Source organism: Eurytemora carolleeae, unplaced genomic scaffold, assembly GCF_000591075.1.
Source record: "Eurytemora carolleeae unplaced genomic scaffold, Eaff_2.0 scaffold194, whole genome shotgun sequence".
Classification (NCBI taxonomy): domain Eukaryota; kingdom Metazoa; phylum Arthropoda; class Copepoda; order Calanoida; family Temoridae; genus Eurytemora; species Eurytemora carolleeae.
The window spans coordinates 127,093-146,451 of NW_019396489.1; the positions used below are offsets into that span (position 1 = coordinate 127,093).

At 32.0% G+C, this 19,359-nt stretch overlaps 1 protein-coding gene across 4 annotated transcripts in view; it reads right to left on the minus strand.

Annotated features, from left to right (window-relative positions):
* Nucleotides 1-19,359, minus strand: part of LOC111704236 (uncharacterized) — a 54,663-nt gene that overhangs the window by 4,507 nt on the left and 30,797 nt on the right. For all 4 annotated transcript variants that reach the window (XR_002765781.1, XM_023476394.1, XM_023476393.1 and 1 more), the window contains 5 exons: nt 12,386-12,479; nt 10,945-11,029; nt 10,598-10,702; nt 1,778-1,839; nt 1,210-1,291 (listed from right to left, as the gene is read on the minus strand). Coding sequence is in view for 3 of the 4 variants with exons in the window: in XM_023476393.1 (XP_023332161.1) it covers nt 1,210-1,291; nt 1,778-1,839; nt 10,598-10,702; nt 10,945-11,029; nt 12,386-12,479 (428 nt within the window). In the remaining variant the exon portion in view is untranslated. The remainder of the gene's footprint in view (nt 1-1,209; nt 1,292-1,777; nt 1,840-10,597; nt 10,703-10,944; nt 11,030-12,385; nt 12,480-19,359) is intronic.

The following is a 19,359-nucleotide window of genomic DNA, read 5'->3' on the forward strand; positions in this document are numbered from 1 at the left end:
ATTATTATTAGGACAACTCTTCGTTCAGTGAAATATGATATACGCCGATTTTAGCATTGTTAGCAAGTTGTGACTTTCAAACACAAATTGACCATTTAAACATAAATGTTTCGCTTTTCCTTTCACATACTTTTTTCTCTGCAGTTGCATTAAAAATAAAAAAGTATTAAATAAACTGCATAAGTTTAACAATTGTTGAGTTCTAGACGAAAACACGATTAAATTTAAGTTGAAGAAACCGAACTTACGTAGTTCTAGTATCTTACATGGTGAACAATGCGATTAAAGGCAATCGAAGCGAGTTTTCAATCCTTAGAAGGAAAGGAGACATTTTGTTGTATTACGTCAATTCACATAAGAAGATTGTTTTCTTAAATCGCAGGTGTAAAATCAAAACGAATGGAGTAATTATGTCACAAAGTGAAACCAGTATAACATATAAAATAAAACTTGTCTTTGCATGTCTTTATTTAAGGTTTAAGCTCCAGTTTTGGGCTAATTATTTCTGGTTTCATTCATTCATTTGATTGATTGATGGAACATGTGTGTACCCTAAATATTGCCACACATCAAGACATTAATAGTTAATTATAAATATCCACGACAAGGAAATACCCAGACTTTTTAATAATTAAATAAACCTCATTTTTACAAATAAATTAGTTCTAATAAATATATCGGCACATTTTTGAAAATTTGATTATTTCAATTTGAAAGAATTTGAGACAGCTCTAGACGACTAATTGTATGTTTTGTAAATAATTACAGGAGATTATCTATTATGTTTTGCTTTAATAAAGTCGACTTTATAGTCCCTGGTATTACGCAGTCATTCTAAACCAATATGGCGGAGAATCAAAATGATTGGCGGCATTTTGGCGGCCATTGCAAACCATGCAGAATATGCCCCCTCCCTTCCACCCGCAAATTTTTTTATAGTTTGAGCTGCATCAAAACTCAAGCTGTTAGAACTTAAGTTTTTTAAATCCCTAACTTGGTGTTTAGAGGCTCCAGAGTCGGGAGAATACTAGGAACGTATTCGATGAATCGGTGAAGAATGAGAATTGCAAATCGATTTTTTCGATGCAGCAAATAGATTTATACAACTATTCACAGTACAGTTTATATGGTCTGCGAACAATTTACAATCTTGATGTACACGAGCATATTGTTCAAAATGTTGCGGATTTTCAAGAAATGTCGTCTTACCCGGATTTCCTGCAAGTGCGCCGCGTCCAGTTTTTCGTTCAGGTGTTTGGGAATCTGGTGCCACGAGGGTAGCCAGTGTAGCCTAATTAAAATATATTAAATTTAGATTTTTCCCAATTAAACTTTAATTAAAATTTAAACTTTCAAAGCATTTTGGGACTTTCTTGTAAAGAAAATAAACTCTCACCAGAAAATCCCATTTTATAATCTCTATATTTTTTAAATCTGATCTATATTTATATAAAATACTTTGCTTGTCTTTCTGTCTGTTCTTCTGTTTGCTTGTGTCCAATAAACGTTAAAACGGCTAAACCGATCGATCCTAAAGTTTGTGTGGGACCTCACATAACCCCAAGGAAGGTTTATATGGATGCTCAAACACAAAAATTATGATTGAATCCGCGAACTTTTTTTGATATTTTTTATATTGTACAAATAGAAGATGCTCACGTACTTAGATAGAGCCACAATCTATAGTTAAAATAAGAAATTTGCGTGAAGCGCCTTAAAAGCTTTGTTCTTTCAATATTTATGAAGCTCCCTGTAAAACTTTCTTTAATTTATGTACCTTTGATCCTTCCAGGTTTGATGATGATCCTGCCATGATGGAGCAGAAAAAGTTCGCCGGACCTCAAATTTAAAATAATTTTCATTATTTTTATCAATTTTTATAAATTTTTCAATCCTTCTTAAAATGCATGAAATGCGACAGTCATTAAAAAACAGGAAATCCAAGACAAAGAAAATTATCAAAATATATCTAATTGACAAATTTTTAAATTTTATCTATGGACACTATAAAATCAAATGAATTCGATGTACTTCTAAGCTATCAGTACTTTTACACATGAACTATGAAGAGAAGGTCTATAGTCTGTTTTAATAACCATGGTGAGGCTGTAAAGACGACCTAAAACTCTTAAAATACGACGATCTCAAGGTTAAATTAAATTTTCTACCTTGAATAATATATAGTATTTAAATATCTTAATTTATGATTTAGCAATGAAAAAAACAAGTTTACAGTTACAGGGAATCATAAATGCAAGCAAACGGACTAAAAAGATGCCTTATAATCGTCTCATCCTTTGCGGGTACCCCTGTATACCCAGCTTGTCAAAATATATGTTATATGTTCCAGTAGTTTACTTTTTAATGTTTTAACGTAAATGGATTCCTGGATATCACACAGTGAGGGGTCCCTTTTCGCGGATATTGCAAAAATAAAAGCGCAAATCTGACATAAACGCGCGAATTTAAAACAATTCCGGGAATGCACAAAACGGCGCGAGATAGTTAAACATATTTAAATACAGCAGGTTTACATGGAAACTCTTGAAAGACGGTCTACGTAATGTCTTTTACAGATTCAGACATCAGATTAAGACGACAGGAAGATAGATAAAGACGGATTACAAATGAAAGACATATGCAATTTTGTCTTTGATTCTATGACAGATAAACAGACAATATATCTGTCTGTGTAAAGTTGAGATGAAAGACAACAGAAAGATAAAGACGGTGTTTAGCACAAATTGATAGATGAAGGGATTCTTGCTAAAGATTCCAAACTCTATAAATTATCAAGATTTTTGAAAATTTAGTGCATTTTATCAAGAATACATCGTCCTGTCGGGTCAAAATATATACAATATTAGGCCTAGTGCATCATTATTGTATCATTTTACCTAATGTTTTACGAAATAAATTTATAATCATAAAGAAGTTTTGAATAACATTAGAGTTTCAGTTTTTCGTTCATATTTAAAAATTTGGTATTGCGTATTATAGTGATTGGCAAAACTCTAATTCTCTTTACTTGAAACCAGATGTTGATAACAAATAATAACTTCTGCTAAGTCAAATATTTTGATGAAAGTTTTTAGATCCTTTGAATCATTTTTAACATAACAAGTGAATAATTGATTATCGTAAAACACCATGGGTATATTGAATATTGCAGGCAAATGTCAATAATATGTTGATTTGAATATTTTATTATATTTATTAAATCACAAAAGCCATTATTCACGTGAAAACATGAAATTCAAGCAGTTAAAAAAAATATATCTTTTATTGAAATATGATCTTAGCTTTTACTTTCAATTGCCTAAAAGACTTGTGACGTAGAAACCCGTGCATAAACTTCTATATGTTTGATTATTAAGCATTGACGGGATTCAAGTTAGAAACGATTGTTGATTTAAATTGTGTTAAATATACAAAATAACCTACATTATGTATATTTCTGAAATAAATTCTTGAATCTTGATCCGCAATTATAATATACACTTTATAATATTAAAAATATAATCTAAATCTTATTTTTGGTTTCAAATACTACGTTTTCCATGTTTTTTCAAGTTTTCTTTAATAAATCTCTTGAATGTAAAAATTTGTATGGAAACGTCATAATTTCGAAGTTAATCTTAACTTAAACTTCAGTTCTCCATTTAGGACAATTGTATTATTTTTTTTCTGTCTTTTATGAAAATTTTGAGTGTAATTAAAAATACAAACAAAAAAATTACTCTCAAAATTTTTATAAAAGACAGAAATAATATGTAAATCCCAAATTTGCATTCATCACCGATACAACCATACTGCATTCATCACCGATACAACCATACTGCATTCATCACCGATACAACCATACTGCATTCATCACCGATACTACCATACTGCATTCATCACCGACAGTTAAGTAAAAAAAACATAAAAATATAAATTGTAGAGAACAACTCTTTAGAGAATAAAATAAATGTCCGTCGTGTAGGAACAATTATTATCAAATGTCGTCATTATTATATAAAAAACAGTTTCTTTTTCCTTCAAAAATTTCAAACTTAGATTATTTTGTCTAACACAATTTATAGTTTGCAATATCTAAGGTTTACAACATCAAGTTGCAAAGATATATTTAGAGATAAGAACATCAGAGTTTGTGGCAAAGACTCAATTTCATGAAATTACCAAAAAGACGATTTATTTGGTTTGAAATGGCTGAAACGCTAAGAGAAGTGTTATAAAACAGGATTTACATTTACAGCATGATTAGCAGATATAACTCTATACAAGATGTTGAAATATATTCAACAACAGTATATTTGTATACAGGGTGGTCAATAAACATACCACTGCGGTTTAAAGGGACTGTCAGCCAAGCGAACCACCCTGCAAAGATGGCGCAATGCCCGATTTACAACGGTACCCTTAAACACTTGGTCTGCTTTAGTTTATTTATACGGTTTATTTTCTTTTTGAACCACAAAAAACGACGTTATCTTCCACATTTTTTATCAGTTCAAGGTTTCAAGGGTACCGTTGTAAATCTTGCCATCTTTGCTTGAAGGGCTTGTTGAAATTACGCTTACAGTCCCTTTAAGATAGCAAAATAAATAGCATAGACTTCAGTGTGTAGGAAGTAACTAAATCTGAAACATGACTATTTACTTCACTAAAAATAAACACGAAAGAAAAATAAAAGAATTTTATCAAGAATTGTACTTTTGAAAATTAAAAGAAAACTTTTTTTAATTTCAAAATTGCGGGGTTTTTATTTTAGTTTTCAATAGATTCAATTGAAAAAAACAATTCTAAAACTTTTTTAACTTAAAAAAATATATATCAAAAATCCTTAAATTAATTTTTAGAAAGCATGGACTTTTTCTTTTTATTTTGGACGTTTTAATGATTTCGTGAAAAATGAAGAAAAATAACGTATCGTGTGTTGGAGAAACTAATTAACAGCAAAAAGTGTATTTAAATAGATTTGCATTTATTAATATAAAAGGTGAGGTTTAAATTCCGTCTTGCTAGTTGCATATTTTTCTTATCCTTTAAAGGGTGCGATAAGTTATTCTGACAAAAGAATTGAGTCTTTTCCACAAACTCAAATTTTCTAATCCCTATGTTTTTGCACCCTGATAGCGCAATTTTTTAAATATTTTAAACTTAAATTATTTCATCTAACATTGTTATTAGTTAAAAAGTAGTTTTAAATATTGCAAATTTTGGATACCTCGCCCTGCAAATGCGCTATTTTAGAATAACATTTTTTTGGGACACCACCGGCGGAGAATCCACTTTTTATTTTATGTCTCACGCTTACTTAAACTTACAAGGTATGTTAACATACATCATCTCTAAGTTAGAAATTGGAATAAATCTTTATCTGCACTTATTCAAATTTCTTGATAAGAAACTTCATGACGCGAATGACTTACTTACAAATTTGACGTCATGTACAAATATATATGTGACGTCACACAGCTTAGGTCACAATAAATGTATATATGTGACGTAGAGCGCAAATATTTGAAAATGTCTAAACCACAAAATAAACATAAAAAGATCTACAGATCCACCCACAAAACATAAGTCATTAAGATTAAGTAAGAATTAATTAGGTGCAATACTGTAGATTTAATTAATTGTTCCTAGATGACACGTAAATGTTGTATTGTTTGCACTAATTGGAAGTATGTTACATTAAATATTAATATATTTGCGATGAAAAGCTTAAGATTTAATATTGTGCAATCGATTTAAAATTTTCATAGAGATTGCCAAATATTGAAATATTTTTTCTTTGTGGTGATTTCAATTCCTCCCCCCCCCTTGTTTTCTCCGAAAACAACTATATTTTGAATGAGCCGCGTGGTAACTTTAACGCTTACCAAGAAAACAACAGCGTAGTAATTATATTCTTAATCCGGGAAATTGTTGCAAAGATTTCGGGGATTTTGAGGATTTTACAGATTTATAATTAGCGGATTATTTAACGTATACATTATTTTTCAGATGATAAATCAAGATTAAAAGATTAAATATTGAATGGGGGGGGGATTACTAATAAATGAAAAGCTGAAAATGTCAATATAATTGCTGGGGTTAACTTGAAATAATTGTCTTTAGCCAAAGCACGCCCCCCCTCCCCACGCCTACACAAAGTTTATGAGCTGGTTAAGCTGGGAATCCCCGATATTCAGGATCAATTCCTGATATTACATGAATATTAACAGGGTTACCCACAAGAGATGAGACTTCAGAGACGACTGTACGGAATTTAAACTGTCTGTATCTTTAAATTAATGATCCCGGCCCTTTCAACTGTAAATTTTCTACTTACTTTGTTAAATCACTAATTTAATTAAACATTAGAAGATTATATGTACAGGCAGAGACTTAATTAAACCATTATATGAGTTTCAGGTCGTCTTTATAGTATCATCCTTTGTGGATAACCCTGTACGTACAGTTTTCCCAGAAACACGACATTTTAAAGACGACGATGCATTATGTTTATAAAATACTCATCATAACTCCTATCTATGATTTAATCGTTTGTAAAGAATTTCCTAATAATTCTGCTTCACAAACAAGTTTCATGAAAGTTCAAAAAAAGTAAAACTTTGAATATTTCTTAAATTTCTACTTAATTGAAAATTTTAAATCCCATTCATAAGACTACATTTTTTGAGCCGATTTTAATTTTTTTATCACTTAAATGTTTAAACTTAAGAAGTTCTCAAGGATAAATTATTTGGAATTTTCTCTTTGATTTGGTTCAGCCTTTTCTGATCGAATGTTGAGTTTGAAAAACGTGGATTTAAATATGTATTGAATATAGATATATAGAAGCTGACGTGTAAATTATCTACCAAGTCTTGCTAAATCAAGGGGGTTCCAGTTGCCTGACAAATAGGTTCAAGCCAAGGAGGTGGCAATTTTAATATTTTTCGAACTAAAAAATATTGCAAATATAATTTTGATGTTAAACTTCAAATTTACAATAAAAAAATGCTGGTGTAACCAAAATACAAAATTTGTAATTTCATTGATGAATATTATAGTTGCAATCGCCCTGAATTGTATAAAATGATAAAGGTTGGAAAAAAATTACGATGGTTAGCCGCCGATTTGCAGAGATAAAGTTAAAAGTGGGAAAAAGAGAGGGAACCTGTTACTTTAGCACAACATAGGGACGCCATAGAACTTTTTGAGACGAATGATCCCTGTAAAGGCGCGTCTGTGTGAACTAAATATAACCCAAGACCTTTCACCGCGCATATTAAGAGCTATGTGGGGCGCTTACGGAGCACGGATGTATGAATGAGAAAGAAGAATGTCGGTGTATTCATTCCATCCATTCATTCTATAATGAGGGGAAAGGTTCTGTGAAAATCGGAAGTATTGCCCTCAAGGCAGCACGGCTAGACAGTATGTTTCAGTAACTTTAACGCCCGCGTGAAAACATTCCAAGAGAAATCATGTGACCTTTGTACTTAATCCTTTTACAATTATAAGATTTTTTAACTTAAACCCTCATGGATATAACCATAAATTTGTGTGCTTAAAAATTGAATGTTTAGCTGGTTACAATTGAAATATATGTTAAAAACGAGGTGTCACGTTTTCTTCGACACCCAGTATGGGAATCCGGGCCTATACACTTAACCTTTGCATGATTCATAGTTCCAACTACGACAATATGTTACGTTAATTACAAACAATCATTTTATTCGCACTTGCACTACATGTATAAAAATGAAGAAAATGGACTTGTACTGCATGTACTGCATAAATAAAAATGAAGAAAACGGACTTGTACTGCATGTGCTGTATGTATAAAAATGAAGGAAATGTACTTGACTTGTTCTGCATGTACTGCATGTATAAAAATGAAGAAAATGGACTTGTACTGCAAGTCCTGTATGTATAAAAATAAAGAAAATGGACTTGACTTGTTCTGCATGTACTGCATGTATAAAAATGAAGAATATGGACTTGACTTATTCTGCATGTACTGCATGTATAAAAATGAAGAAAATGGATTAGATTGTACTGCATATGTGAAAATGAAGAAAATGGACTTGTACTGCATGTACTGTATGTATAAAAATCAAGAAAATGTACTTGACTTGTTCTGCATTTACTGCATGTATAAAAATAAAGAAAATGGACTTGTACTGCATGTACTGCATGTATAAAAATGAAGAAAATGGACTTGTACTGCATGTACTGAATGTATAAAAATGAAGAAAATGGACTTGTACTGCATGTAGTATGTATAAAAATGAAGGAAATGTACTTGACTTGTTCTGCATGTACTGCATGTATAAAAATGAAGAAAATGGACTTGTACTGCATGTACTGAATGTATAAAAATGAAGAAAATGGACTTGTACTGCATGTATTGCATGTATAAAAATGAAAAAAATGGACCTGCACTGCATGTACTGCATCTATAAAAATGAAGAAAATGGACCTGTACTGCATGTACTGCATGTATAAAAATGAAGAAAATGGACTTGTACTGCATTTACTGTATGTATAAAAATGAAGAAAATGGACTTGACTTGTTCTGCATGTACTGCATGTATAAAAATGAAGAAAATGGACTTGACTTGTTCTGCATGTACTGCATGTATAAAAATGAAGAAAATGGACTTGACTTGTACTGCATGTACTGCATGTATAAAANTGGAGCGTATGAACACTACTAAAGGCAGTATTAAAACACTGCTGGCATTAAAGGGACTGTAAGCGGAATTTCAAGTGACCCTTTGTGCTAAAATGACAATGCTCGATTCACAACGGTACCCTTGAAACCTTTATCTGATCAATAAAGTGGAAGAAATTGTCAAAATGAGTGAAATCTGGATTAGTATACTGGGATAACATGAGGACTGGGGATGGAATAAGGACAAGGGTTGGATGAGAACTATGGGTAGGACGAGAAGCTGAGAAACTGTCGGATGATGATAAAGATTAAATTGATATGCACTAAATTAAGGCTTCTGGAAGTTAGAAGGGTTAGCGAAGATTGCGCTCGGGTCAAGTAAATCCAATTTTCTGCAAAAATCAGGCTATTTTTAGCATGAACTAATTCAACCCATAGGGCAGATTCTCAAGCTACCGTGATCTACCATTTTCATTTTCAGGCCACTTCAGTAAGGATTTGGCGCGAAATTTAGGGTCAGGAAATCCGCGGAAATATGCGAATGCGAGAGAGGGAAAGAAAGTGGGGGGGGGGAGAGGGAGCCGGCAACTAAAATGTTTATGCTTGTAAAAACTAAATTAAGGCTGAAACAGTTAGAAGTTTATTTATTTTTAATTTTTGACTCTATTATGCGAATAATGATTTTAACACTGAAAAAAAACTACCGCCATAATTCTGTCTGTAGTAAATGCATTTCGTATTTTTTAGCTCTAAAAGTAAATTGAAGTGAAGGCCCACACTGTTAAGGGAAATAAAGATATTCAGCTTCTGAAATATTAGGATTAAAAATAGGAGGAGCTAGGGGGGGGGGGGGAGTGCGTATTTTAATCCTTTAGTTTAGACTTTACAAATAGACTTTTGGACTTTACAATTGACTTACGAAGATCAATAAAGCTGGAGAATATTAGGTCTATGCAGTGCATATATACAGGCCTACTGCATAGTCGGCCTTAATATCCTCAAGCAATGGATAATTTGCAGGAGGAATGGAGGTAAATTCAAATTTTTCATGAATTTGAAATATCCTTCATAAAACGAAATTCTTAAAGAAATTAAAGACGGTACAGAATAAGCAAAAATGAATTGTCTGAATTAAAAAATGCGTAAAAATACTCATTTACTCAAAATATACAGCAGTCGGGGCTTTAAATATTGAATTTAATTAAATTGCAATAGAAATAATAATGTTTTAGGATCAAATTAATAAATTAATATAATGCTTAAAGATTTCCGCTATCTTTGAAGTTGCAATTTTTTATTATTATTTTGCCAAGCTTTCAAGCTAATGTTTGTACTGCATAAACTAATAATGTACTTTCAAGCTAACGTTTGTACTGGATAAACTTATAATGTACTTTCAAGCTAATGTTTGTACTGCATTAACTAATAATGTACTTTCAAGCTAATGTTTGTACTGGATAAACTAATAATGTACTTTAAATTTAATTAACAGCATTTCCTGAAAGGTACTGTAGGCATAATTTCAAGTTACCCTCCACGCGCGAGGAGAATTTCTAAGAACTGAAAATGTACTGTGTGTACTCAAAGAACTGAAAATTTACTATGCGTACTCTAAAAAATGAAAGCGCACTATGTGTACTTTAAGAACTGAAAATTTACTATATGTACTCTACAAAACAAAAAATTTACTACTTGTACTCTAAGAACTGAAATGTACTATGTGTACTTTAAGAACTAAAAATGAACTATGTGTATTCTACAAAATGAAAATGTAATATACGTGTACTCTAAGAACTGAAATGTACTATGTGTACTCTAAGAATTGAAATGTACTGTGGACTTTAAGCACTAAAAATTTACTTTATGTACTCTAAAAACTAAAAATGTGCTATGTGTACTCTAAAAACTGAAAAATGTACTCACAAATTTCTCCTTGAAAGCGTCTGAGTGAATGAGAGCGTTACGAGCAGCCAAGATTACATTCTGCATGAGCTCGCGGTCAGACAGAGGAATAGCTTCATGATACGCCTAATCAAAGCAAGTTTTAAATGTCGTATTTCCGGCTCAGATTTTTTTAATACCAACGGTCTATATTTGAAACGTTTACATTTATAAAACATTTTTATTTTACTTCAATATTTTTTTGTTATTAATAAATTTTTCCTGTATTTTCTCAATTAAATTTTTATATTAGCCTTTATACACAATTTTTTTATGATGATTTTTATCTTTTTTTATACTTTCTACTAGACAACTTGTATTTTGTGTACCTGCAGAGCATGGGTCTTGAACAGTTGTGGATTTATGCCGCAGGGGTTCACCCATTTTGGTTTAGGTCCGCGTCGGTTCCTTCTCCTATTATAAATAACAAATACAGTCGTCTTCGGATATATCAATACAATAAATACGACTTTTGATTTCCATTGTGATTTCTACCAAGCTTTCAAACAGCATGGATACGAAGAAATATCTGTCCATTGACAGCTTCTCTTTGTTTGATCTTGTCATTTGAAAAAGCTAGTTGAAAAAAACTCAAGTAGAAATGTCGTCTTCATTGTATCAATATAAACGCCGACCACTGTATCAAAAATTTGTTTATTCTAAACAAGTTAAAAATTTAAAGTTATTGACGTAAGAATAGTTTTGGTTTAGAATGTGGATATGTTTGATATTATTGCTGAGGGGGACCTATACAAGTATGGAATAGGAAGGAGACATATTAGCGAATAGATTTAAAATCAACTTTGAAATGGATCTGCATGTTTTTCATGTTCTAAGCTATCGTCTTCACATTCAACAGTTTTATGTGTCCTACTGTTACTATTATTTTGTTATTATGTGAACCCACATTTTTAGAACTATCTGAGGATGTGTGGGGGGGGGGGCATTCAATACCCTAGTTAGCGACGAAGTGTCTACCAGAATGTCTTATAAACTTTTATATATGCAGAACATATTTTACACCCTGTACTTAAGGGCTGTAAATAATTTTACAGGGTGTAACAGGAGACTAAATAAGGTTGGGGACTAGGAAAATTTACAGGGTGTAACTAGATACTAAATAAGGTTGGGGGACTAGGAAAGTTTACAGGGTGTAACAGGATACTAAATAAGGTTTCGGGACTAGGAAAGTTTACAGGGTGTAACTGGATACTAAATAAGGTTGGGGGACTAGGAGAGTATACAGGATGTAACTGGATACTAAATAAGGTTGGGGGACTAGGAATGTTTACAGGGTGTAACTGGATACTAAAAAAGGTTGGGGGACTAGGAAAATTACAGGGTGTAACAGGATACTAAATAAGGTTGGGGAACTAGGAAAGTTTACAGGGTGTAACAGGATACTAAAACAGGTTGGGGGACTAGGAAAGTATACAGGGTGTATAACAGGAACCTAAAGTAAACAAATACAAATATTATTCTATAGTAGGACCCAAAATACTGTGGATTAGGAAGACGACTTAATAATATCACGAAACAAATAGTTTTACCAGCGTGATTTTTAGTAAAATGGGTCTGTGCACAATAAAAGACGTTTTATAATTATAACTTTCTTTTGATCTTCCTGTTCTACAAGGTTCTGTGTCCCCTGTAGTTATAAAAAAACAAGCAATCAAAAAAGTCATATTCAAGATAGCAAAAAAGACGTACGGTAATCTTACTTTTGATATTAAATTATATAATTAAATTTGATATAAAAATATAGCTTACTTTGGAGACATTGGTTTGGCTGTAACTGTATCCATGGATACAAGAACTATAAGTAGGATGGATACAACTTTCAGATGGGTTTCTTTTCCTCCTCCTGAAAAATATACACATTAATACATTTATGCACATATATGTACACTGAGAACCAGAGTAAAACGGAATAAAAATAGTCTTTTTTAATTCTTTTATTTACCTACAATTTTCAAATTCAAAACTGTTATGCTTTAAAAATCCCTAATTTCGTTGAGAAGCCAATTCTTTTTTGAAAATAGCACTAATCTTTAACGTTGATCTCGATATCCACTGTGAACACTTCTAAACTTTAAATAATGTGCTTAAACCTTCAATTTTAGTTTCATCTCTGCCATGTAGTCTGACCACGGATTATTCAAGAGTTTGAAAACCTACGCACAACGAAAAATACTGAATAACTGCTTTATCCAGGGATTCAAACTAAAAATATTCGACCTCAGGGATCACTTCTAGAGTTGAAAACTATTAAAATCCTACTCTTGAGTTTTCTCTACTTTCTTTCTTTCTCCTTCAGTTTTATATTTAATGCCAGAAAGTAGATTTATTAGAAATTAAAAACATGTTTGGGGTTCTCCATGAGCTTTACAATGAGAGAATCAATTTTTATTTCCAAACAACGTGCAATTTTCTTTAGTTCAACGTGGTATAGATTTGACAGATAGAGGAATACCCACAAACTATGAGACTGTAAGACGACCCAAAACTCTAAAAATATGACGATTTAGAGCTTTATTTTTAGATTCTAAATTCAATTGAGTATTTTAATGGTTTACTTAACGATCAAGCACAGTTTTATGCCAGTATTGGCCTCCAAGGAACCTTCAATGCAAGAAAACGGACAAAACAAATTTCGTACAATCGTCTCTGAAGTCTCATCCTTTGTGGATAACCCTGTATATGGAAGCATGAATGTGATGGATTAAAATTACTGAATTTATGAATAAATTGATGAATTTACAAAAATATTGAATTTAACATTTAAAATTTCCCCGTTATATAAAAGATCCGAGTCCGACCACTTTTTGTTTGAATCAGATCTGTATTATTACTGATAGCCAATAATTGTACAAATACACTAGAGGTACTTAGATAGATAGATAGGTGGGTAGACAGACGGATATATAGATAGATTGATCATGGAAAGATAGATAGATAGATGGACGCTACACGAAACCTGTATGCAAACCTAACTACCCAAACCAAACCAAACTTATTTAAACCAAAACAAACTTATTTGAACCAAACCATACTTATTTAAACCAAAACAAACTTATTTGAACCAAACCAATCTTATTTAAACCAAACCAAACTCAAGCACAGCCAACCCAACTTAGACAAACCAAACCAGCTCATTTAACTCAAGCCAAACTTATATAAACGCAATCAGAAAACCCCAAACTAAAACTTGAACCAATAAAATAAACTCCTAAGGCTGAATTATACAAAACTTGCAATGATAATTTTATTATTACTAAAATGAAAGAAAATTAAAAAATTTTAAAATTATATATTTTTTAATTGTAAGAATTGATTTTAAATGATTGTTTACCATTATGCCAAAAGTTTAAAATGACCTAGTTTTAGGACAATCACACCCCCTATCCTTATACTTTTAAGGCTTTTAAGGTACAGTCCTATTCTCAAATTACAGAGATAAAGCAAAATACATTTTTAAAACTTTTAAATAATAACAATAATAATAATAATAAATCATCGAAAAGTTGGTAAAGTGATAAATATTTGAAGAATGATTATTAAATATATTTTGTGAGATTATATCAAGTACATCTGTAGATTCTAAGTAGAGAACCCTATTCTTGAAACAGACAGACGAAATATTAAGACACCGATGCCAGCTCATATTTCAATGTTCGGATATGCATGTATCTATAATAATGTGTAAACATCGAGCATCCCCCCTGAAACCCAAAGCGTGCCTCACAATTCTCGCCATTCAACGATCCAACAAGTTTAAACTTGACGGAAATTCCAAAGTTGTGGTAGGACTTAGGAGGAGGGGGAGCCACACCCCACAAAATGGGGGTCTACCCCTCCCCCCCCCAGATAAATGTCCTTGGGATATTTAAGCAATGGTAGATCTTTGATATTGTTAATAAGTGTTAATTATTTAGAATTGTTTTCAGTAATTAAGTAATTTTTCCCCCCAAGGAATTGAGGCTTTGTCACAAACTCTGATATACTAATCTCTTTATCTTTGCAACCCAAGGTCGTAGAAATTGGACATTTCAATCGTTAGATCAAATAATCTAAGTTTGAAATATTAAAGGTTTACATCATAAAATTGAAAAGATATAGGGATTAGTTCTTTGATTTACGACAAAAGTAAATTGAGGCTTTTTAATAATTTTTTCTTTGACTATTTTCAATTAATTTCAGAGCAAATGTTGTAAAGAGCTATATCTTTCATAGGGTGTAGAGCATGTGTTGATAGAGCAACTGGAGCAAATGAATAATGATCATAAAAAGAAAAAAAAGGAAAAATTAAACAGCTAATTTACCAAAAAATGTCAATTAAACTTAATTTACTAAATCAGTGAATCTAAGAAAAATAAAAGTTGAATTATATTTAAAAAGGAAACCTGTTAAAATTAAATTAATATTTTAATTATTAAAGAACGAAATGTAAAATGATTAATTAATATTATTCTAAATATTAAATTAAATAAGATATTGTCGAATTTTATCAAAATCATGCTTAGGAGGCATAAATTGCCTTAAAGACACGTTACTAAAGTAATGTAGAGAGTCCGCGGCGGCAGCTTTAGATTTAGGGGGGCAGGGTATCTAGGGAGTAGGGAGGAGGGTGAGGTTATTTAGGGAGTATAGAGCTGGGAGTAGGGAGTAGGGAGTATAGAGCTGGCATTAGGGAGTAGGGAGTAGGGAGTAGGGAGTAGGGAGTAGGGGGTAGGGAGTAGGGAGTAGGAAGTAGGGAGTAAGGATTACGGAGTAAGGAGTAAGGAGTAGGGAGTAAGGGAGTAGGGAGTAGGGAGCAGAGAGTATAATGGGAAGTGTTCTGCATTTCTAAAAATTGAAAAATTGACTGTATTAAGTTAGCTTAATAGAATGATATAATGAAAAAACCATAGAGAATAGAATATATAGAGAGGAATTAAAAGAATCTCTCGGTATGAATTTGTTCAGTCCCTTTCAGCCTAAAAGGGAGTTCAAAGTGTACAAATCATGTAAATGTTCACAAATTATATGCAGTAGAGTACATTAATACAGTATGTTCCCTAGAATATTCATTTCAATTTCGAATTTTTTAAACTGATAAATAAACTTTATAATAAATTAGGTGAATAAAAACATCATTTGATTTATTGTTATAACGGAAAATCATCGTTTGTAAAGTGAAAGGCATAGAGTCTATGTGAAATGATCATTGGTCAATTATGAAACCAGCCTATTTCATAATTTGGTTTTCTTTTAGCAATAATTTTAGATTTTCTATAAAATGATGTTCCAGGGCCCAACAGGTTATATAGCATAAATATGTGAAGTACACGTGCAGTATGGAAACAGTACAACAAAATGGCCGTTTTACACTTTTTTCTAGTAAATTCCTCTCTATATATTGTATTCTCTATGGAAAAAAACTAATTAGAGGTGAATAAAAACTAAGTTATCAATTGCTGTCTAAGTCTTAAACAAGTCTCATTGATCTGTGGAATCTGTGATATATGTTTATTTCACCACATTTGCGTAAGTATGTGACGCATATCACACGTGGCTTACACATATACGATATTACGCAATCCCCACCTGTACGTACGCCATGACGCAATGAACCTGTGAATCATGATCTTCAAAATAAACAAGTGTAACAAATATATTTCTCAAGGATTAGAACCAAGAAACATTGAATCAGAGGCTGCTCACCTGGAACCAAGAAACTTGTTGAAGGAAAAGAAATGAAGAACAAAAATCTCAATTTTTTGAATTTGACAAAAGGAAAATGAGAATTAAACATAGAAATTAACTAGGAACAAGAAACCAAGAACCCGGAACTAGAAACCAGGAACTAGGGCCCAGGACCCAGGAACCAGGAACTAGGAACCAGGAACTAGGAACCAGGAACTAGGAACCAGGAACTAGGAACCAGGAACTAGGAACCAGAACTAGGAACCAGGAACTAGGAACCAGGAACTAGGAACTAGGAACTAGGAACTAGGACCAAGGACCCAGAAACCAGGAACTAGAAACTAGGAACCAGGAACTAGAAACTAGGAACTAGGACCAAGAACCAGAAACCAGGAACCAGGAATCAGAAACCAGGAACTAGGAACCAGGAACCAGCAAGCCTATGAACCAGGAACCAATAAAGAGTAAAAAGCCGCGGAATAGGAAAAAGAAAAAGAGAAAAATGCAAACTTGTAAAATTCATAAAATTGAAATCTCAAGTGCTCTCAATCTCTAGAAAGAAATTTTCAGCGCTCTCTTTAACACCATGGTTGAGAAGCAACTATATTTACTAAACATTGCGTGCTAAATCTGAGGATTAATATTATTATTCTTTACTCCATACTGGCAGATCCATTGCTCTGCTAAACCTAGTGGTCTGAGGAGCTATGAAGGGACCTTAATCTATTATTTAAACACATTTTATCATCATTATTACAATTTTATTATTCGACTGTGGTAGAAGTGTCTAAATTCTCTTTAATCGCTAAAATCGAAATGTCTCAATAAAAAATTATATCATGTTTTTGGGGCCTTTCTTGTTTTATTTCTAAGAATCATTTCTGTAACAGTTGTAACATGAGATATTTAAAGCTATATCATTTTTTTTTGCTAAATACTAAGTGTCTAAATTTCCAGGCCATCCTTGATATCAAATATATATATCTTTAAAACATTGACGTTCAGAAATAAAATGAAAATATTTTCTAAAACTGAAACATGATTTTAGAAACAATTTTTTTAAAAGTTACCCATGCTCTGTTTTGTAATCGAATGTAAGTTGCATTTTCTGCGAAAGATTTGGATTACAAATTTACAGTTAGGTTGTGCGTTTTTATATCAGTTTTTAAACACAGAACCATTTCGATGAAAACCGTTTTTTAGGTATTCCCCCCCCCCCCCCCNCAAAATAAAATTAGGGGGGGGGTCAGATGCTAAATCGCCCCTCCCTGAGACGACCCCCAGTGCAGGGTGAGGATGAAATAACCAGTAAGAATTAAAATTTTACAATCAAAAGTTCAATAAAACAGCCGTTTTATGAAAAATAATTTAACTTATTTTTCGCAAATTTAGCACACGAAGTGAGAGAGAGGGGAAGCATGGTTCAAATTTATTTTAAATCTTCAAATATTTTATTTTACTCCCCCCTCCCCCTCCCCTCCAACCATCTGCATATTCATTGAAAAGAGGGTTGGAATATAGGGTCAAGAGAGAAAAGATAAATTGAAACAATGAAAAAGAGAAAAAGATGTCGGATAGAAAGATATTTTATCTGGGAAGTGAAATCAGAGATATGGAGAGATATTAGAGAAAAGATATCGGATAGATGGATATTTTATCTGGTAAGTGAAATCAGAGATATGGAGATATATTAGAGAAAAGATATCAGATAGATAGATATTTTATCTGGTAAGTGAAATCAGAGATATGTAGATATATTAGAGAAAAGATATCGGATAGATAGATATTTTATCTGGTAAGTGAAATCAGAGAATCAGACAAGAAAACTTTAGGTATCTGTAGAATAGAAAATGAAATTATAAATAAAAATCAATGATATAAGAAAATGGCGGAGAAAAAGGGAAAAACATACCAAAGAACAGACCAAAAATAGAAAATAAAATTATAAATAAAAATCAATGATATAAGAAAATGGCAGAGAAAAAAGGAAAAACATACCAAAGAACAGACCAAAAATGGAAAATAAAATTATAAATAAAAATCAATGATATAAGAAAATGGCGGAGAAAAAAGGAAAAACATACCAAAGAACAGACCAAAAATGGAAAATAAAATTTAGAAATGAAATGGAGGTAAACGGTAGTAAGTATCAAGCATTGATCTTAATCTGATGGAGGTTGGATCAAATTTTGTCGTGACTCCTGGTAGCCATACCCTCGAGGGATAACTCTAATCAATTAAAAGGGATCAATTATTGATCCCCAAATGTTTAACACAAAAGTTCTGATCTTGGGGAAAGAAAAAGTGATAAAATACAAAAAAAACATTCACTGACAGATTGACAATAATCTGATTTTATGATCTTTGCAAACTGATGGTAAAAATCTTAGAGATTTCATACCTCTTGACTATTAGATCTAGTATACATAAATATGTAGTTTTAAAAATAAAAAAATTAGAGTTTGTAGTTTTTTTACATAACTAAAAAAGTATTGGTCTGAGGTTGTTGAAATTTAGACTTTTCCTAATTACACATAACCCTCCCTTTAAACCCGGAATTTTATACCAACTGCCTGAGTCCTCAGGCACACTGCCTTAATGGCTTCTTTTTCCTGTAACAAACTAAATCTTTGTTTTGACCCTTTTTCAGTTGTCAGATTTTGATAATATTTAGCTTTTGGAAACTTCATGACATAAGGAAACGGATTTGCACAAGTTCTGCAAAGAAATTTTTCAAATTGTTTGCAAACAACCCGTCTAAAGAAATTTGCACAACTTTAGTTTTTCTTAATTACACATCAGGTTATTTAAAATTTTGGAAAAATGTTGGCATATTTGAAATGGCATGGTCAAGAACTTTTCAAAACATGCATACTTTATCATTTTTTGGACGTTTTTTATTCAAACATTTTCACAATGGAATTTGCAAAAAGAAATTCTATTTTTACAAATTTGCAATTTATTTTGCAGATTCTAAAAGTAGAGCTATAAGAGCTTTCTAATGATGTTTCATTTGTCACATTTGGACATTAAACATGGGATTTAGGGGGGGGGGGGGG